Source organism: Mauremys mutica, chromosome 10 (genome assembly GCF_020497125.1).
Source record: "Mauremys mutica isolate MM-2020 ecotype Southern chromosome 10, ASM2049712v1, whole genome shotgun sequence".
NCBI classification, from domain to species: Eukaryota; Metazoa; Chordata; order Testudines; family Geoemydidae; genus Mauremys; species Mauremys mutica.
In genome coordinates, this window is record NC_059081.1 from 5,038,130 (window position 1) to 5,055,976 (window position 17,847).

The 17,847-nt window shown below is 36.6% G+C and overlaps 1 protein-coding gene across 1 annotated transcript in view; it reads left to right on the top strand.

Moving 5' to 3' along the window:
* The window catches only part of MAP3K2 (mitogen-activated protein kinase kinase kinase 2), a 91,213-nt gene that overhangs the window by 43,815 nt on the left and 29,551 nt on the right, over nucleotides 1–17,847 (top strand). Inside the window, exons 3-8 of the mRNA XM_045032743.1 lie at nucleotides 3,695–3,834; nucleotides 7,078–7,118; nucleotides 10,882–10,981; nucleotides 13,153–13,266; nucleotides 14,240–14,339; nucleotides 16,807–16,937. Coding sequence (XP_044888678.1) covers nucleotides 3,695–3,834; nucleotides 7,078–7,118; nucleotides 10,882–10,981; nucleotides 13,153–13,266; nucleotides 14,240–14,339; nucleotides 16,807–16,937 — 626 coding nt within the window. The remainder of the gene's footprint in view (nucleotides 1–3,694; nucleotides 3,835–7,077; nucleotides 7,119–10,881; nucleotides 10,982–13,152; nucleotides 13,267–14,239; nucleotides 14,340–16,806; nucleotides 16,938–17,847) is intronic.

Genomic DNA, 17,847 nt, shown 5'->3' on the forward strand with positions numbered 1-17,847 from the left:
CAAGGAGGTGACATCTCACACAATTGTATTGTCATCATCGCCTGATAAAGCTGACTTCAGGTAGTTCAGCAGCTGATGAAGTATCAGAGGGGTAGCCGTGTTAGTCTGGATCTGTAAAAGCATCATGCATCCGATGAAGTGGGTATTCACCCACGAAAGCTCATGCTCCAATACGTCTGTTAGTCTATAAGGTGCCACAGGACTCTTTGCTGCTTCAACTGATGAAGCACATTGCTGATGTGCTTCAAATCCTTTGATCCACGTCCAGGATTCTCATCATAAACTCTGCCCTAAATCATAGTAAAGAGCAAGTGTGCATCAGTTGGTTTGCTTGAGAGTATTGCAGTAAGAAGCAGATCTGCTCTTAATTTTTCCCTTGGTAGGAAAATTTTAGAGGTTTTATACCGTTATTATGAATGCAGATTTTCTCTATTGGTTACTTCCAAGTAAAATTTTGGACCTACTTATTTTGACAGTGTCCCATTAAGATAAACATAGTTGTATCCAGGGAGAACCATGGAAATGGGTTTATTAGAAATTCAGTATTAAAATAAGTTTCAATGTTTTCCTTTATATGTTGGTCTATTGTAAGAAATGGAGTGTTCAGGAGAGATTGCTTGGTCTCGCTCTTCTTTCTGTATGGCATACATGCATTCGTCTGTTTTAAAACAGATACATTTTGGGAAGCCTGATACTTGAATTGTTAGGAGTAGTGATGTTCAGAGATGGCCTTGTTAAATTGTAGTGATGCAAATAGAAAAATATTATTATTAGTGCAGAACTATTATCCGTCAGTGATTACTAACAAAAACGAGGGAGAGAAGATTCCTTGAAAAGTGGGAGTTCATTAATTTCTTTCATTTTAAATATGATTTAGAATGTTCCTAATTCTAGGAGTGGAAGACTTCTCTAGGTGTAGCTGTTTTGATATAATGACTGTAAACTAGATTTAAATTATTTAAATGTATCGAACCATCATCCTTCATCCCACACAAACTCTTGGGTAGCTCATTACTGCTATTGGCTAATGATAGCTACATTTTTAACATCTTCAGTTGTGTGCAGACATTTACAATTGTGGTGTTACTGCACTCATATGGTACTGTTACCAATATTTTATTACAATTCTTGCAGTACTAAAGACAGGAAATGGTATGTTTGAACTTGCCAGTGTTTTTATCTTTAAATAAGTGAATTTACCATAACTTGATTTTTATTTTTGAGTTCAGTTTGATCAATGAGCAATAATAGATAATTAATATTTATTTAGAGCTCTGTGAATCTCAAAAATATGTCCCTTCACCAACAGAAATTGGTCCAATAAAAGATATTACCTTACTTACCTTGTCTAACTAATTTTAGGCATTCATGGCCAAAGGTCTTTGGATAATTTAAAAAAATAAAAATCTGGATTATATTTACTGTTTACATTAAACAGTCGTTTATACATTATAAAAGTTTGTATTTTATTCTTTTCAACCATTTTTTAGTGTTCAGCATAAACCACAACTTAAAAAGACTGACAGTGAAATATTGAGCTGCTGTAAATCCCCGTTATTTTAAAGAAGAGAGAAGTTAGCTAGATGAACATTGAATCACTATTATCCACAGCTCTTCCTTTCCTTGTGTAAGGTGATGTTGGCATAAATGAACGGTATCAGTTGCAAACCCTGTAACTGAGGAGTCACCATACATATTTGTCATATTTGCTTCCTACTTCTGCAAAATTAACATTATAACAAAATTGCATTTCACAAGACTGCTAGTCAAGGATCATAAAATTGAATCTTTGAACCAGGCATTCATTTATGCATAGGACCAATGCAGCCATTAATATTTAACTTTGATAACCTAATAGAGTTCTTCCACAGGGCTGACTACAGTGAATGGCATTCTATTAAAACATTAGAAACTCAGGTGTTTCACCTTTTGAAGGACTGATGGGGTCATTCATACAATTGTTTGACTTTATATTGTCCTCAAAGGAGGGTTATGCACATTTAACATGTGTTTCCAAGAAGAACTAAGTTTTAATATATGTAACTGTTCTCTCTCTTCTACCAGTCTCCCAGGCTTTCCCTGCTGTGCAAATAGCTTTAGTTATATGGAATATAAAGTCATGTGCATACATAATCCATTTAAGCAGTTCTCTAGATTCTAGTGGGAGCTCTTCACTACCTATCTACATGAACGTTGCAGTAGAATTTGCCCTGAAGCTAGCTAATTAGTCCAGCATCAAGAAAATCTAGAGAGGAGTTCTTCATTATGTCACCGTTTAATAATTTTTTGTGTGAGTAGTGGGATATTATTTCTTTCCTTACACCACCTCCAAGTGTAGATTTATCTTTGGACCCATTTGGAGTAAACTATAGGCCAGTGTACATAGGAGCAACCACTGTGGTGTGGAGTTGAAGTAATGAAGGGTACGTTTCCCAACCACCGCCCAAAACCTCCAAACACATTACTGTCCAATGTTTGTCCATCTTAAATGTGGCTGTAGGACTAATTCTGACTTTGGACACCTCTAATTAAAAGAGACGGTTGCTACCGAACACTTGCTGATTGCTCTCAATGTAGTTTTTACATTAGGTTCACTAACTGCCCCATTGCCAGCCAGACTGGCTTCTAACTGTCCCTTCCCTCAAATGCAGGGCCGGCTCCAGACCCCAGTGCGCCAAGCGCGCGCTTGAGGCGGCATTTTGCCGGCAGGGCGGCAGCCGGCTCCGGCGGACCTTCCGCAGTCATGCCTGCGGGAGGTCCACCGGAGCCATGGGACCAGCGGAACCTCCGCAGGCACGTCTGGCAGAGGTCCCCCGGAGCCGCGGGACCGGCACCGCCAGAGCGCGCCCCGCGGCACGCCACCCTGCTTGGGGCGGCGGGATTCCTAGAGCCGCCCCATCTCAAACGTACTGAGGTTACCTCTTTTGTCTTTGAAACCTTGCTTGCCCCCTTTGCCTTAGAATGCTGCAGTTGCAGTGCTGAACTGTGAACCTAATGTAACCTAATGAACTGTGAACCTAATGTAAAAACAACATTGTAATGTAAGAGTGAACCTAATGTAAAAACAACATTGAGAGCAATAAGCAAGTGTTCAGTAGCAAAGGTCTCTTCTAATTAGAGTTCCAATGTGTTGCTTTTTCGATGTCCCTGAGTTCTACTGGTTTAGGTTGGGGAAGAATGATACCCAGAGTAAATTCTTAACTTTGGTCTTTCTGTGCTACAAACAAAGGACTACCATAATAGTGCATCTTTACAAGTTGAAGATCTAATTTTTTCTCTCACATTTTTCTAAGAGTTTTACATGAAATAGCCTTTGAACCCGCTTTTCCTAGTTATCGTCTGCAGTTGTATCAAGGTGAATTGAATTGTTAGTCCTAATTTGTTGAGAAGTTGCTTTAAATTTTTGAAAAAAAATAAAATTTAAGTTCTTTAACAATAAAAGTTGTTTATTTCCTTAAGTCCTGCTTATGATGTTACTTCCAGGAAACAAATTAAATAAAGAATATGTTTGTGATTGCAACATGCTAGCCACAGCATCATTTATTTTTTTTATTAAGCTAACTGTGATGAATGTGTGCCATTTCTTAAGTTTTTAGGAAACATGTTTATTTTCCTAATCAATTTTTAAATGCAGCTTTCAAGTGAAACAATGATTTGAACGTCTAAAATGTCCTATATATTTTTTTTTAAACAGATGATCAGTCTTTGAATTCAATCGAGCAGCAAGCTTTGAATTCAATCATGCAGGATTTGGCTGTCCTTCATAAGGCTAGTCGTCCTGCATTGCCAGTACAAGAAACAGGAAAACCAAAATCATCTTCACCCAAAAAACAGGTAATTTTCAGCATTCTTGTCTAACACAATGAACAATGTATATCATACTGTGACTTCTATAATTTTCCAATTGCAAGACCAAAGTCAGTGTTAAATGAGTGTGGATGCTGCATATTTTTGAAATTAGTTACAAAAATGAAGAGTAGTGTTTCAGGACACATTCTAAACACATGCACACTAAATGTATCTGGTAAAGTAAAGCATCCCCTTCCTTCTCCCTAATTGAATTTTTAAAGTCAATAATCAGAGTGTTACACTAATTGTCAAGATCACACTTTGGTTTGGATCAGTCTTTTTTGCTGACTTGCTTTTAAAATAAAAATCCTAAAACAAGGTTTGTTGCCATCCCTTCTTTGAATTGTTTCTTTAGACTGAATTTAGTCATATACAACTGAATTGGACTATCCAGGTATTTAAACTGTCATATTAAAGGATGTTTGCAGTGGGGGAAATACATAGAGAAGGTATGAAAGATTTTTTTTTTCCATTCGTTTGACATTCGAAATACCAGGTCTTGTGAACTGTGTTTTTTCCCAGAGACACTATGGGCAGCTGGAGAACTAGTGGAGATGGTGATATTGCAATAGAGAATTGATAAAGATGAACAATTGAGTTGGGGGAGGAGTTTTTAGTCAGAATGTTCAAATTTTATATTTATTTTAAAAAATTTCAGGGCTTCTGTGAGCTTCATAAAGAAGTAAAAAGTCAGTTTTTCTCATTCATACAGTAGATCACATTCTGTATAAGGGCATGAGAATAGCATTGCTCATGATGATAATCCCATGGAATTAAATGGATGTTTATTGGATTGCACCCTGAATTGGTGGTCTATCAAGACATTTGAATTTTTACATGTATTTGTATTAGTCTATTTTATCTTCAGTATTTGGAAGAAGGCGGGGGGGATCATTCCTTATTGATGGTTTAAAAGCCATAGATATTCCACTTGTAACAAAACAAGGAATTGTGATTGGATTTCTCCATTTATGAGCATAAATTTGATGCTGGTATTACTGAAACCTGATGGATTGATTCACACAATTGTAATGTTAAAATGGTAGTACCGATTTAGGAAGGATTCAGCAGGCAAAAAGGGAGGAGGAGTGGCACTCTGTCATAAATGACATTATCTGTTTCTGAGTCACTGATAACTTGGAAGAAAATTATCTTGAATGCTTATGGATCAATATCCTAATAGATAAAGCACAAGATGGGGTACTAGTTGGTGTCTGCTATAGACCTCCCAATCACACTAGGGACCAGGATGACAACCTCCGTATGTACCTATTTACAGTGTGTAGGGAAAAGAACTGTGTGATCATGGGGAACTTCAGTTTGAGTGACATGCTGGAGTTCTCGTGCTGCCAGTATTAAAACAGCCTTGGTATTCCTAAAAATTATAGATGACAGTTTCCTAACTCAAAAAGTGTTGCAGCCAATATAGGGGTAATTCTTTCTTAGACCTTTTCCTAACAGATAAAGAGGAACTGATTACAAAACTAAAAATTAATGGTAGCTTAGATACAAGCTTGTATCCTAATATACAAACACAATAAAGTCCAAACCAGTAATATGGGTACTTGGTGCTTTAACAAGGCCAGTTTCACAAAGCTGAAAACAATTATGAGCCAAATCAGCTGGGAGGAAGAATTAATCAGAAAACATGTGAATGATAATTGTGAATAATTTAACATCTTGCTAGCTGCCCAGAGAGTTATAATCAAGGAAGAAGGCTTTAGTGGCTTAAAAAAAACTGACCTGGTTTAGAGGGGAAGTGAAGGCAGCTGTAAAGTGTGTGCATATATTAAGATATAAAAAGGTTTTTTTTAAATATATTAGGAACAAAGTATACTAGATGGAAATGGTAGAATTATCAATAATAATGCAGAAAAAGCAGACGTGGTTCAATAAATATTTCTGTTCCGTATTTGGGGAAAAACAGGATGATATGGTCTCATCATATGATAACACTCTTTAACATCCTCCAGAGATAATAGTGGAATGGAAAGTTGGCCATTTTTAAATGAACATACCCAAATAACAGGCATCCAAAAATTTTAAAAGAGCTTGCTGAGGAGCTGATTGGACCATTAATGCTGAATTTCAATAAGTCTTGGAGCACTGGGGAAGTTCCAGAAGACTGGAAAAAAACTAATGTTGTGCCAGTTTTTAAAAAGGGTAAATGGGATGACCCAGGTAAATTATAGGTTTGTCTGACTGACATTGATCCTGGGCAATATAGTGGAGTGGCTGATATGGGACTCCTTTAATAAATAATAAAAGGAGGATAATCTAATTAATGCAAATCACATGGGTTTAGGGAAAATAGATCCTGTTAAACTAACTTGTAATCTTATTTTAAAAAAAAATCAATTATGGTTGATACAGTTAATAGTGTTGGTATAATATCCTTAGGGTTCTGTAAGGTGTTTGACTTGGTACCGCATGACATTTTGATTAAAAAACTAGAAAGATCTAAAATAAAAATGGCACACGTTAAATGAATTAAAAACTAGCTAACTGATCAGTCTGAAAAAGTAACTGAATTGGGAATCATTGAGCTGGTGTGTTTCTACTGGGGTCCTGCAGGGTTCTGTTCTCAGTTATTTTAATATTTCTGTTAATTATCTGGAAGAAGACCTAAAAGCATTGATGATAAAGTTTACAGATGACGCACAAATTGGGGGGCAGTAAATAAGGAAGAGCAAAGGTCACTGATTCGGAGCATTCGGTAAAGTGGGCACAAACAAACCATATGCATTTTAATACAGCTAAATGTAAATTGGGTCGGCAGCCTTCAGCACACGGCCCATCAGGGTAAGCTGCTGGCGGTCCACGAGCCATTTTGTTTACGTTGACTGTCCACCGGCACGGCCCCCTGCAGCTCCCAGTGGCCGTGGTTCGCCATTCCTGGCCAATGTATGTTCTTTTCTCACACAAATGTTTAGTTTAGTTCAAAACCATCCTTTTGATCCTCATGGATTTCCGGACTTATCATCTCTGATACCTTAGCAGAAGAAATAGTCTTCCACTTATCTGTTAGTTTCTGCCAAAATGTTCAGTAAGCAAGAAAATAGTGTAATTAAACCTTATGGGCCCTCTAAAGATTAAACAAAATGTCTGAGACTGTTACATGTATTTTTATGGTTTTCTGAGTAAGAATTTGTCACCAACTAATAATTTATAATGGTTTCTATTATGGCCTTTTTTAAAAAAATGTATAATTTATCTCTCTCATTACAGAATGATGTTAGAGTCAAATTCGAACACCGAGGTGAAAAAAGGTAAGACAGGAAAAGAAACTATTTTAATGCATTTCTGTTGCTAGTTTACGAATTCTATTGCTATTTCTCTGCTAGTGTCCCAAAGAAACCATTAAAAGTACTGGATAAAAATTGATGTACACACATGGCTTAAGAGAAGTAGACTAGTCGGCACAAATAAGCAGAAAATAGAAATGTATAATTTAAACAAAATTAACTGAAAGCTGTTAAATGTAGACCCCAAACTATACTTAACTAAAAAAGTATCTTATTAGCAAATGTCTTACCAAATCTCCTTCATACCTTAGCTTTTAAAATAGAACTTTCTAGCATAGATTAATTACACAAACTGCCTCATGTATAAGTAGATTTGTATATGTGGTCAGGAATTGCTGAAGCATGGTTGGTCATGGTACATGAAGTGAGTGCCAGATCTAAACTGGATCACCAGAGCTATTTTGTTATCAGTACAAAGAATTTTATAGGGATTACTGAGGCTACCATATTTGCCAGCCATCCTAGCTGGGGTCTGATGCTGTGTGTTGTAGTCACTAGCACCAATGATATATAAAAGGGAGCAAGTCTGATTTAAATGTTAAGAAAAAAAAGTTGATCATGAGGTCAAAGGAATAACTGACCCAGAGCAGTTTTAACACCATTACCAGAAATGTGTAGACAAACTCTAAATGTAACTTGCAGAGAAATGAGTTGAGCAATTCATGCACTTCCGCAGAAGGCCAGACTAATCAGGAGACTTCCTACAGCCCTAAGCTTTATTAAGTTCATATATTTGTAAGAGTGAACAGTGGGATTTAGATTTTTTTTTCATTGCATAGTTAGCTTTACACCCTTTTGATTAGCCAAGGAATTGTCAAATATGATTTACTTAGATGTAAATTCCAAAGAATGGACCTGATTCTTTAAATGCTCTCTGATGAATAACTTTATTCACATGAATGAAGTCACCAGGATCAAGCCCTACATTAGCAAGAAAAGGAAATATTTTGATTTGCCCTTCCTGTACTGACTTATTTTGTGGGAAAATCCTAACTGGCAATTCTGCTATAGGAAAGTCTTCTGAGATTTGTAACTGGGCTGTTCTGAAGTTTAGTAGAAACCAATCAGTTCAAATACAACTTCATGTTGGGGGCAGAGAGAGATATATTCAAAAGCTTAAAAAGCATAATTAAAGCTAAGATGTATGACTCCATCTCCCCTATGTGGAGGTCTCCCACTCTCCTTCAAAGAGAACCCCATTTTTAACAATAGCAAATGCAGCAGTTCTCTTTTCCTTTTTAAAAAACAAAATTACACTAAAGCCTGTGCTACTGGTTACCAGTCATTAGTGGCCTGTAAAATCTATCAACGCAAGTTCTTCCATGCTAATCAGAATGCAGTGTGGCCATTTTTTAAAATGGCTAGAAAAATAGAGCAAAGAATCCTGTGGCACCTTATAGACTAACAGACGTTTTGGAGCATGAGCTTTCGTGGGTGAATACCTACTTCGTCGGATGCAAGTCTCACCCATGAAAGCTCATGCTCCAAAACGTCTGTTAGTCTATAAGGTGCCACAGGATTCTTAGTCTGGATCTGTAAAAGCAGCAAACACGGCTACCCCTCTGATACTAGAAAAATAGAAGTACTCTTAGTGGCCATTACCAGACTTCACTGTGTCTGAAATTGTAATTGAAATGTATTAGCACATCATTCATGGAAGAGTGTTTTATGTAATGCAAAATACATCCTTATAGCTGCCTTTAAAAATAAGACTATTTCAGGCCAGATAGAAGAGATTTGAAGCTAATGCCCAGGTGATATTGGAGAGAGAAGGTGGGTGAGTTAACATTTTTTTATTGGACCCACTTCTTTTGGTGAAAGAGACAAGCTTTCACCAACAGCAGTGGGGCCAATTTAAAAAAAAATGTTAACTTATCCACCTTGTGCCTCTCATATCCTGTGATCAACATATCTACAACTGCAAACAGGTGATACTGGACAGACCAAGTCCAATATGCAGGTTGAGCTCTGATGTTCTGTGTAAGAACATGCAGATCCAAAGATACCAGGATGGTGTGGAACAGTGGGGTTATGCAATAAATAAATATTTTGAATGGTGCTTCTACATTGTTGTAAAATAGGAGGCAGAAAGGAGGAGTCCGAAGCTATTCATGAGTTCCTAAGACAATGTATATGCCATTCTAAACTGATAGCCAAAGTCTTCTAGTAAGCAAAGTTCCAAGCTCGCTGAATGCACAATTGACTAAGGTGAGAAAGGAAAGAGACTTTTCTTAATGACCTAGCTTCTGTCCTCCTTTCCCCAAGAAAACAATGTTCTTACTGGTATGTTGGTTAATGAAGACCCAGATAAAAGGGACCATTAGCCATTGTTAATTTTCCAGTGTAATATCCATAAAATTCAAGTAGAATTTCTCTTCAGGATTTGTGGTTAATATCTGCCTCGGTAACTTAGAATAGAGATGAAGCAAAAGTCTGTTATATGGCCTTTCTGCTGAAATAATTTAATAGCCTCTATTTGAGAGATATTTGTACATAATGGAAGCTCTGAGAGTGACACACATTTAGGATCTTTTAGTTTTGGTGGCATTCAGCTAATAGGAAATCTTTAGTTTGAGTTTAACCCACATTTTAGAAAATTTTAAGAGAATTTTACCTAAAGAAACACTCAGTGTTGAGGGTCTCAGAAATTTAACTACATCATATCTTTCAAAAACGGAGGTGGGTGGATGGTATTTTTAAGCTCTCCTCCTGATTCTAGAAAATTTGTTAGCTAGTTAAAATGAAGGTGGTAATATTGATGTAATTCAGGGATTGGCAATCTTTCAGAAGTGGTGTGCCGAGTCTTCATTTATTCACTATAATTTTAAGGTTTCTCATGCCAGTAATACATTTTAACATTTTTAGAAGGTCTCTTTCTATAAGTCTATAATATATAACTAAACTATTGTTGTATGTAAAGTAAATACAGTTTTTAAAATGTTTAAGAAGCTTCATTAAAAATTAAATTAAAATGCAGAGCCCCCGTGCCATAGGTTGCCTACCCCTGATGTAATTCTAACTCTCCTGCTGGTCAGCTCATTACTAGCCTACATCCTGTTTTTCTTAGGGCAGGTCTACACTACAAATTTACATCGGCACATCTGGTGAAGATGCTCAGAGCCAATGGACGAGAGCTCTCTCGTTGGCTTAACTCCACCTCTGCGAGAGGCAGTAGCTATGTCAGTGGGAGAAGCTATCCTGCCGTCATAGCTCTGTCTACGTGTGTGTGTGTGTGTGTGTGTGTGTTAAGGTCGGTATAATTACTTAATTTGGGGTGTGGATTTTTCACATCCCTGAGTGGCGTAATTATACCGAAGTAAGTATGTTGTGCAGATCAAGCCTCAGTGATAGCTGCCTCCACTGTTCTACTTCATTCTGTTAAACAGAAGTTATTGAAATTTACAAGAATCCTCCATTCTGGAACACGTGGAGCAGGATTCTGGAATATTTAATGCCGTGTGTGCTCACCAGAATAGAGCAATATGTAAGTTACTAAAGCACAGCTAGCAGGACCTAATTTTATGTCTGAGTGTTCCTTTAATTTTTACCACAAAAGATGCTTTTTAAAATTTATTCTGCATATTAATGTTCCAGAAAGGCAGCAAATATTTTGTAAACTGTTTCTTCTTTTTCCTGTTATAAGATTGCTCATGGGTAATTCATTAATAAACAATGACCCTTTCAAATTAGTGAAAAAATTCTCCAAAAATTATTTGTTGTGTTACAGGATTCTACAATTTCCCAGGCCTGTGAAACTAGAAGATCTTGCATCTAAAGCTAAAGTTGCTTTTGGACAGCCTATGGACTTGCATTACAGCAATAATGAGGTAATATTCTGCCTTCCTAAATTGTCAGTTTCTCATATTTTAATGTATTAATGGTTTTGACAGCTGAACATTTCAAAACTGAAGTCCAACGTATTTTCATAATGACTGAAGGCCGCCTGATGCACTCCTGTATAAAAAGCTGCAGATGGGCCAAGGTTAGTCACTTCTGTCATGAGTTTGCAGGGTTCTCCACTGCACCATTCCATCAGGTGAATGGGATTTGTCTAAACAGGGATAAGGCAGAGGGCACAGCCCAAGATTTTGTAGGGAGGCAGCATGCTCTGATGGATGGGACACCAGACTGGGGGTGGGAGGGGTGAATTTGATTTTTATTCCCAGCTTTGTCACTGACCTGCTATGTGACTTTGGGCAACTCATTTAATCTCTCTTTGTGCCTCCTCTTCCTTTGTAAAATGTGGGTGATATTTACCCTCACCGTAAAGTGCTTTGAGATCTAAAAATTAATATTATGTAAGTGTAAAATATTATTAGTATTGGGACATTTGAGTAAAGAGCCAGACCTCCTGTCTCATTTCTGGACTTAATTGTTTTCTTCCCCCTAGTTCCTCTGGGCAGCACAGCCAACTGGGGGACCTCAGAAAAATGGGTGCACCTGCACCACGACCCGCTCTGCCCACCCACCCGGCTCTCCTGCTGGTAGGAGCGCGGGGGTGGGGGGCAGCAGAGGGAGCTACTGCTGGTGGAAGGAATGGGGAGGGCCCCCACTTGCTCTGGCCCAGGGCCCCACAAAAGGATAATTTGCCTCTGGGCATATGAATGAATTTTCTGCTCCTCTTGTTCCTCTTGAGTTAAAATGAGAAAGGAGAAGTGCGTTAGAAACAACCTACCACTGTTAAGCAAATAAATATTATAAACTACTGTTTACCTTTTCTTCCCTAACCATTTGTTTGGTTTTGTCCACTACTTGTATCATAATTAAGATCTTTGAGGTAGGACTAGGTATTTCACTAGGAGGGTGGTGAAGCACTGGAATGGGTTACCTAGGGAAGTGGTGGAACCTCCCTCCTTGAGGTTTGACAAAGCCCTGGCTGGGATTATTTAGTTGGTGTTGGTCCTGCTTTGAGCAGGGGGTTGGACTAGATGACCTCCTGAGGGCTCTTCCAACCCTAATCTTCTATGATAGGACAGTCTTTACTGTAATTTATATCTCTACAGTGACCATTATGATGATGTCCCAATCCCTGATTATGGGTTTTAGGTACTAACGTAATACAAATACTAATTAATAGCTTAATTTCTGGTTTTATTCTAAAATGTCCTCCCCTCCCCCCCCCCCACACCCCATTTGATTGTGTTTTTCTTTTTGTAACATGGAGATTAATTGATTGCTAGATAACCAAATTTGCAAAATGTTTCATTCCGCAAATTTCATTACAATAGTTACTTGTGGGCAGGGAAAATCCATTGATATAGACCAGTATTGTGCAGTTTCTTTATATAAACAGGAGATATTTCCATTCCAATTTGATTAAAATCTGGTTATGGTTTAAAAAATGTTAAATTATAAATTAAGTGGATTTTAGTTGGCAATTTGTGACCCTGGCCTAGGCAAATAATTAATTCAGTTCATGCCTTCCGAGTGTGGCCTGTATTTATCCCATGTAGGAATGTTCATATCTGGCACCCTTCCTTGAGTAATGTAATTACTTAATAGATAAGTCATTGGGGAATGTGTATAAACAACATTTATACACTGTTTTTAAAAATTGTGTTTTGAATGTATATTACGTGAGATGACAAAATACATAATGATGTAGAAAAGAAGTTATATGAGCTCTGTGGGGGGAAGGTACAGTGATTTATTATGATACTTCTGTGTGAGAGAAGGAAGAAAATATACTAGAAGATGCTATACATTATATATTTTGAAATGGTTGTTACTTTGTAATGAATGCCTGCTTCATAATGCTTTACAGACTAGAAGGCAAAGTTAAAATTGTGATTCAAATTTAACATCATTTCCTGATTCTCTTCAGTGCCTGACTTAGCCATCTCAATGCTGCATTATCATAGTATTTTATGTTAATTAATTTACAAAAAATGGTTTTGGGGGGGGGTGGCTTAGTCACATACAGTATCGGGTTTATACCAATACTACTAATTTGTGTCCCTTATTAAGATTACTTTTTTTTTTCTCTCTCCCTCTGTAGCTGGTGATTCCATTAACCACACAGGATGATTTGGACAAAGCTGTAGAACTGCTAGATCGTAGTGTTCACATGAAGAGCCTCAAGATATTGCTTGTAATACATGGAAATTCACAGGTACGAATTAGTATATTTATTAATTTCTAGATTAAAGAGTTCAGTGGGACACTGCCTACTTAAAAATTACACTTCTGTGTGAAATATTTATCTATTATTGTTACAAGTAACATCTAAGATTACTCAGAGATTAGAGAGAATGTTTTTCTGTTTGTTCAGTTTGTTTACTTTATGCATGTAACATTTCATATTTGGTCAGTTTCACTGTATTCCCCTGGAGAGTTAAATTATTCGAGTTACCCTCTTTGTGTGGGTTTTTCATACAGTAGCAAAAGATATATTTTTTTTAAATAGGAAAATGTGTAAAATCGCCAACATTGGTATGCAATTTCAGAGGCTAGTGCAGTATTTGAAACTGCTATTTAAACTTTTTTAAATTTAATAATTTCAAATTTTCTTTAAATAAAATAAGTGTTCAAATGCATCTGTCACAACAAATGGTAACAGTGGAGATATAGTAGGTTTGTGTCATGTCCCACAATACCACTTTATGTGGACATTACTAACAGAATAAGGCCCTGATAATAATTTGCTCATTTGAGTTATACCACATTATAAATAAAAATAATTATTTTGTATAGTGATTCTTTCAAGCTGAAATCCAAACATCAGATCCCATGAGCTAAAAGAGAATGTGTATTTTTCTTAACACAAACTGAAAATTGCAAGTTTGAAAAAAATCCTACTTATAACAAACATAATTTATTATTTCAGTGTAATTTAAGACGTGATTGTAGAAATGTTTGAATAAACTACTGAAGTGATAGGAAATATATGGACTTTGAAGCAAATTGGCTTCTTTTCCTTCAGCGTATATTATTAAAAAAAAAAAAAGGATATATTGCATGGAAACATTTCTCATAGCATAAAGAATTTTTGGAAATCTGTAGCGTGTTTTTCTTTATTTCTTCTCCTTTCGGGGCTACAGAATTAAACTTATTTGTTGTTTTAATATTTTTTTTTTCATTTTTAGGTTCCTGTCTTAAGTAACATGGAACCATTGACATCACTGGAAGATTTGGATAATACAGTGTTTGGAGTGGCAGAGAGGAAAAACAGGCTGTCTGTAATAGGTAAAGCAATTAATATTCCTGTGATTTTAAGTGTATGAGCTTTCATTTTAAATTGTCTGCAGACTCATACTTGAGAGAGTATCTCTATTAATCCTGTTTGATTAGTTGATGCTATATTTCTTTTATTGAGGTTTATTCATGCTGATGAGCTAGGTGATAATTTTTAGTTGTAAAAATCAAAGAAAAATTAAAGGTGAATTTTTTTAATTTGTATAAATGTTTAGTACAGAAAACACTGACAAAACAAGAATTAATCCATAGTTGAAAGAACCCAGTAATAGAATTAGATTTGGGATATTAGCAAATGGGTTTAATTCTTTGTTCCCTAATGTTCATCTATAGATTTCTTTTTTATTGTTCATTTACAGACTCATCCCTTCTATCCATTAAAGTCAGTGTCAATACTCCCTTTGACTTCATTACATGCAGGATTGAGCTTCTGAACAAAGCCATCTTTATGTAAATGGCAATGCATTTTCCTGACTGTAAGATTCCAGTCTTAAAAATGATGTTTGATGATTTAGATTGTTCATGCTGCTTTTAAAGTAGCTCTAAGAGAAGCAGCTGTGTTACATTGGGCTAATTAACCTTTTCTCCAATGCACAGTTTGAAGTGTGAGGTTAACGTGTGAAATTTAATTATGTGGATTCCTTGGTTTCACTTCTTCTGTGGCTAAAGAATTAATTGAACAAGTAACATTTGTTTCAGTCAATTTAATTGTAAATTAAATTTTGATTTTGCACATCATGTAAGCATATTTTGCAGTGTGTATAGCACTATTACAAACAAAAGAAAATAGTGTGGCACTGTAACTCATCTGTGTTAAGGAGATAGTTGGATGCTTAATTAAATGCTTACTTTATTTTGGGATTGGATATTGAACCATCTTTTCTTTAAAATTTTAAATATGACCATATTAAATACAAATGTTAATGTGATATAAAGACCTGTATTTAGGTATCAATTTGTCACATCTGGTTTGATGCAGTTGAAATGTGCTTTTTATTTACAACATTCAGTAGTGCCAACTGCAAGGTTTAAAATGAGTCAGGACACAAAAAATCATGAGGTTTTTTTTTTAAATAAATAATACATTTTGAATTATTTTTATTTGCCTTCTGGATTTTAAGTCTTTAGGGTTTGTGTTTTCAAGCTCTTCTCTGCAGCGATGATGGTTAAAAACATTGTTTTTTGTTTTTAGTGAAAGCTGAAATTCTCACATCCTCATAAGACACCAGGAGCTGGGGTTTTAAGTAAAACGTCATGAGATTATCAATAAAATCACGAAAGTTAGCGTCAGTAAATACTCCATTCTGATGAAATCTAGATCCAGTCGTATGGTGTGCTGGGAATTAATGAATTATATGCCTGTGCTGTACAGCGGAAAATGGGGCATTCTAAATGCAAGATTTAGAACGCACCAGATTAACTTGCACGTTGACAGAGGCAAATTTTTATCCAGAGACAGATATGTAGATGGACACAATTCCCAGATTACAGGTTTAGAATTATATTGTCTCTCTTCTAATGAAGTTAAGGGCACCAAAAATTGCGGGAGAAACACAGAATATTGACTAAAGGTCTAGGAGTGTTTTGTAAAGGAGAAAGTGATCACAGCTGGCTCTGGGCCCTGGGAAGCCTATGACTGCCCTTAATTTTGGGTTAGTGAGGAATGTGAAGGAGAATTTCATATATTTTTTTTTTAAAGTAAGTTCTATCCTTAAAGATAACACTGAAAACATAAACTAATATATATTAATCTCTGGGGAGAAAGGAAGATGGCCGAAAGGCACCTTAAGATTCATCCCTTTCACACACTTTCATATAATATAAGTCAATTAATTTGGGGTTTTATCCCAAAGAATCATTTTGCAACCCTTTCCAGAATACAGAGGGCAGAATACAAACTGAACTGTTGTTCTTGTTCTCTGCTATAAGCAACAATGGAAATTTTAATTTTAATCATGGAAAACTCAAGTATCTCAATACATTTTTTCAGTCCTTCAGTATATAGATTGACTCTTAAGCAGTCCTAACGCATGATGTTTAGTAGTTCTTAATTTGTTGTCTTCAGCCCTGATCCTGGAAGCTGCTCTGCACGAGCAGAGTCCACATCCATCGAGCAGGATTGGGGCTTTATTTTGTCACTTAATACATTTTAAAGTAATACATTAAATACATTAAATTTTAAGAGATGACATTAAAGTTTTAGTTGATGGTGCCCAGTTGGGTTGTGTTTTTTTTAATCCCTGGCCATTGAGAGTTCAGTACCTTGCAGTATCCGGCTCCATGAGAGCAACAGTCAGCTTTAAAAATTGTGAAATAAATCATGGTAGATGTAGAAGCAAACTTGGTGCTTTACAAAAAGAAAGAAAATACCATAGTAAGCTTTTTTGCAGGAGAGGATTGTTTTTAATCTCCAGTCTAAGCAAAGTGTTCTCCAATAAACTGCCCTTTTTTTTTAAAGGTTCTAATACACATGATAGAAGTTCACCTCCCCCGGGATACATTCCAGATGAGCTGCACCAGGTGGTACGAAATGGATCATTCACTAGTATCAATAGTGAAGGCGAGTTTATTCCAGAAAGCATGGATCAAGTAAATATATATTTTTTTCATTTCCACTTGATTAAATGTCACTGTGGGCATGGTGACTGACTGACCTACCAATTACCACCTCTCAGCTTTTCAGTTAATGTTTGTATAATGGTTTAAGAAAGTGAAGTACTGTAAACCTAGTAAGCATTACCACCTTCTTCTGGCAGGTGCACAGGGGCGTGTCATTCTGTCCCTCTGATCTGTCTGTTACTCAACTATTCCACCAGAATGAAGCTATTAGAATCTACAAGAAATCCCGCTCTCTGAATATCGGTATCCTGTCTGGATACTGATGGAAAAGGTGGTTGGGGTCTGAATAGCTCAGAGGATTGAAAATGGGATATGTAGTGCCTTTCAAATCTGGGCCATAATTATTTATCCTTATTACAGTGGTGCCTCATTGCCCCATTTGGGATCAGGACCCCCTACAGGTAGATTCTATCCTCACAAGCAGTAAGAGTCAGTACTTACCATGAAGAATTTACAATGAGATGAGGTGAGAGAGGGTGGAAGAGAAAACATAGTGTGAAAGTGACTTGTCAGTTGCACAGCAAGTCAGTGTCTGAACTGGGGGTAGAACTTGTATCTCCTGACCCTCAGTGCAGGGCCCTGTCCACTGGGCAACACTGCCTACCAATCCTCTGATCAGATCCAGCCCATTTCTGTACATAATAAAAAACATTACCATTGGCCTGCACAAAGTCAGTTGATGCCTTTCAGACGTTTCAAGTACACAGATGCTCACAGGGAATTAGAGACCAAGGATAGTATGTATGGCACTCCAAAATGTAAAATATTTATAGCACGTGCAATTGTAACAACCACCTGCATGAGTCATCAGTAGTGTTTAAACCTAGGACCTTCAGCTCTATAGCATGTGCCTCTACCACTTAAGCTATAGGAATAACTC